This window comes from Cyprinodon variegatus, unplaced genomic scaffold (assembly GCF_000732505.1).
Source record: "Cyprinodon variegatus isolate N-32 unplaced genomic scaffold, C_variegatus-1.0 Scaffold381, whole genome shotgun sequence".
Classification (NCBI taxonomy): domain Eukaryota; kingdom Metazoa; phylum Chordata; class Actinopteri; order Cyprinodontiformes; family Cyprinodontidae; genus Cyprinodon; species Cyprinodon variegatus.
Window position 1 is genome coordinate 778,453 of NW_015150834.1, and position 2,568 is coordinate 781,020.

At 37.9% G+C, this 2,568-nt stretch overlaps 2 protein-coding genes across 2 annotated transcripts in view; both read left to right on the forward strand.

Annotated features, from left to right (window-relative positions):
- Positions 1-363, forward strand: part of LOC107092439 (phosphatidylinositol 4-phosphate 5-kinase-like protein 1) — a 15,079-nt gene extending 14,716 nt beyond the window's left edge. Inside the window, exon 11 of the mRNA XM_015386929.1 lies at positions 231-363. The gene's annotated coding sequence lies outside the window, so the exon portion shown is untranslated. The remainder of the gene's footprint in view (positions 1-230) is intronic.
- A 1,836-nt stretch (positions 364-2,199) lies between these two features.
- The window catches only part of LOC107092436 (chromosome unknown open reading frame, human C9orf142), an 8,730-nt gene continuing 8,361 nt past the window's right edge, over positions 2,200-2,568 (forward strand). The window contains exons 1-2 of the mRNA XM_015386925.1: positions 2,200-2,407; positions 2,474-2,534. Coding sequence (XP_015242411.1) covers positions 2,307-2,407; positions 2,474-2,534 — 162 coding nt within the window. The 5' untranslated portion in view covers positions 2,200-2,306. The remainder of the gene's footprint in view (positions 2,408-2,473; positions 2,535-2,568) is intronic.

A 2,568-nucleotide genomic window follows, 5' to 3' on the forward strand; every position in this document is an offset into this window, starting at 1 on the left:
GAGGAAGGAAGGAAGGAAGGAAGCGAAGAAGAAAGGAAAGAGGGAAGGAACAGCCTTTGGCTGTTTCTGTCTTTACCTTTTCTCTTACTTGGTTTTGTTTTTTTCTTATTTTTGTCTTGTGTTGTGGTGATAATTGTGTTTTATAATCTGCTCAAATGACCTGTACAGCGCTTTGATTTTAGCTTTGGCTGACTGAAAGCGCTTTATAAATAAAGTTGAGTTGAGTTGAGGTAGCGCCAGTAGGGGGCAACATTGTACCAATTTGTTGACTGAGAGAAACTCCTTCAATTAAAATGTTTTTGCTTCAAAATTGATTTGCAGTACTCCTTTATCTCTAGAAAAATAAAGTGTTTTCTTTTCTTCCGGGTGTTGCTTTGAGGAATTGCTTCTGGTGATCGGTTTTAGACATGCAAAGTTTGAAGGCCTCTGTGCTATCACCCTAATCTTTATCTTCATCCACAGGTTCTCTGTCAGGATTTAAGCCTTTGCTCTGAGTGGACCAGTCCAAAATATTAATATTAGAGCCACTCAAAGGAAACATATTGATGTATATCAACATGGCTTTAATGATTTTAGGCCTAATTCTGAATTTTTAGAAAATCCTTTCAGTTGAAATGATAAAATTATAAATCCAAACTATGATTTTCAGGAGCTTTCATCTGAAATTGGATTATTGTGGGCGGTTGATTATATATTATGTTGAACAAAACATTTCCTTCTACAGAGTCTATGTTCATACTCGTCACGCTTGATAGGAAGCTCACTTTCACTTCTCCTTTTTATGGTGTTTTCATTATAGAGCTGCACAACACAGATTAGCAACTTGGTGGTACTTTAGTCATGCACCAGGAGCTGTAGACTGGTGAAGATTCTCAGTCATCCAGGTCATAGTCATTTTAAAATGGTTAAACAACAATTCATTGGTCTTGGTTTCCAAGTTTGAAGATGTTTTGCTTCCCATCCAGCTTTTTTAATTTAAAATGTCTGGATTAGTGTTGGGTTCGAACTCAACTCTATTCTGACATTTTGAAACAAATTCCAGGGGATTGTTTTTTTTTTTTTTTGTTTGTTTGTTTGTTTGTTTGTTTTACTTTTTTTGAATGATGGGACTGTAAAGCTTCACCAGGAAAAGAGCCAATCAGCTTCTCTGGAGATGTTAAAACTCCAGAAGTCCTTTCTCTCTGAGAAAGTAGAGGAGGAGTAAAAGCAGGTTTTGTTGGAGATGTTTTGTTTTTTTCTGTTGATCTCAGGAAATGAGGCCTCTTCTTCTGTAACTGGTTGGTATTTACCCCTCCAGCTTTGTTCATCCTCCAGTTACATCAAGTTCAATCCAGTTCTATTTGTCTTGATATAAAACAAAGATAGACAGCAGATTATAAATAAAAAAATAAAGTCAATTAAAATTTAAGTACCAAGTGAAGAACAAGAAGAGAGCAGCTAATCTAAATATTAATCAGCATCAGCCAGGATTATATAAAACTTGGCTTATGAGTTTTCAAAAGGAAAAATGCTCTGAGAAGGTTCCAAGTTCTCAGTTCAATCCCCACTGCCTCCCACTGGGTCCCTGAGCAAGACCCTTAACCCCACACTGCTCCCCAAGGGGATGGGTTAAATGCAGAGTGAATGTCCCCACTGTGGGACAATAAAGGCATTTAAATTTCATTTTTTTATTTGTTGTCCTACCATGTAGTTCATGCGACAGGTGGCGGTATAAACACTTTTAGATTGTCTTAAAATTCTTATTTAAAACTCTTTTTTTCCCCGAACCGCAATATTGATCTTTGTGGTAATTTTCTTAACTCCAGATTTATTTTTGTAGAGAATGAATGTAACTTTTGCAGCAGACAAAGAAACAGAGGAATATATTTTATTCTTTATTCTCTTTAATTGGTGACGGATTATAAAAATTTCAACACATGATCTCAGATTATAACCTATATATATATATATATATATATAAATGGGTGTTTTTATTGTTTTGACCTTTGAAACTATGGAACCCTCTTGTATGCCTTATAAACAAATTAGTTCATGTTTTAACTCGTGTTTCTTTCGTTTTTATGTTATGTTATTGTTTATTTATATTTTATATTTTAAACCTAATCTTTATTGAACGGCGCAGAAGTCTTTAAGATGAATAAACTCAAATAAAAGCGTGTTTTGTTTTTAAATGAACGGCGCATGCGCAGGAGACAGACTTCCGGTTCACGCGACCAAACAGACAAACCAGCGATCTATGAATGATCGCTGCAGTTTAGAGGAGCTGTTTGGTTCAGAGGTGATGCTGAGCTAAAGCAGGAGGAGTCATGGAGAAGGAGGACAGCTGCTTCTGCACCGTGGAGGACAGGAGGAGCAGGAGCAGATATGTCTGCTACACCCGGAGGGACGGAGGAGGACTCCGGATCCGGTGAGTCCAGATCATCTGACCTGGTTAGAGGGGGGTGATGATGATGATGATGATGGTCTCATGCAGGGTGACAGATGCAGCAGCTGTTTGGAGCTCAGACTGCTGTGAGGACATCCTGAAGCTACTGGTGAGTCCTCCTCCTCCTGTCCTCCTCCTCTGCT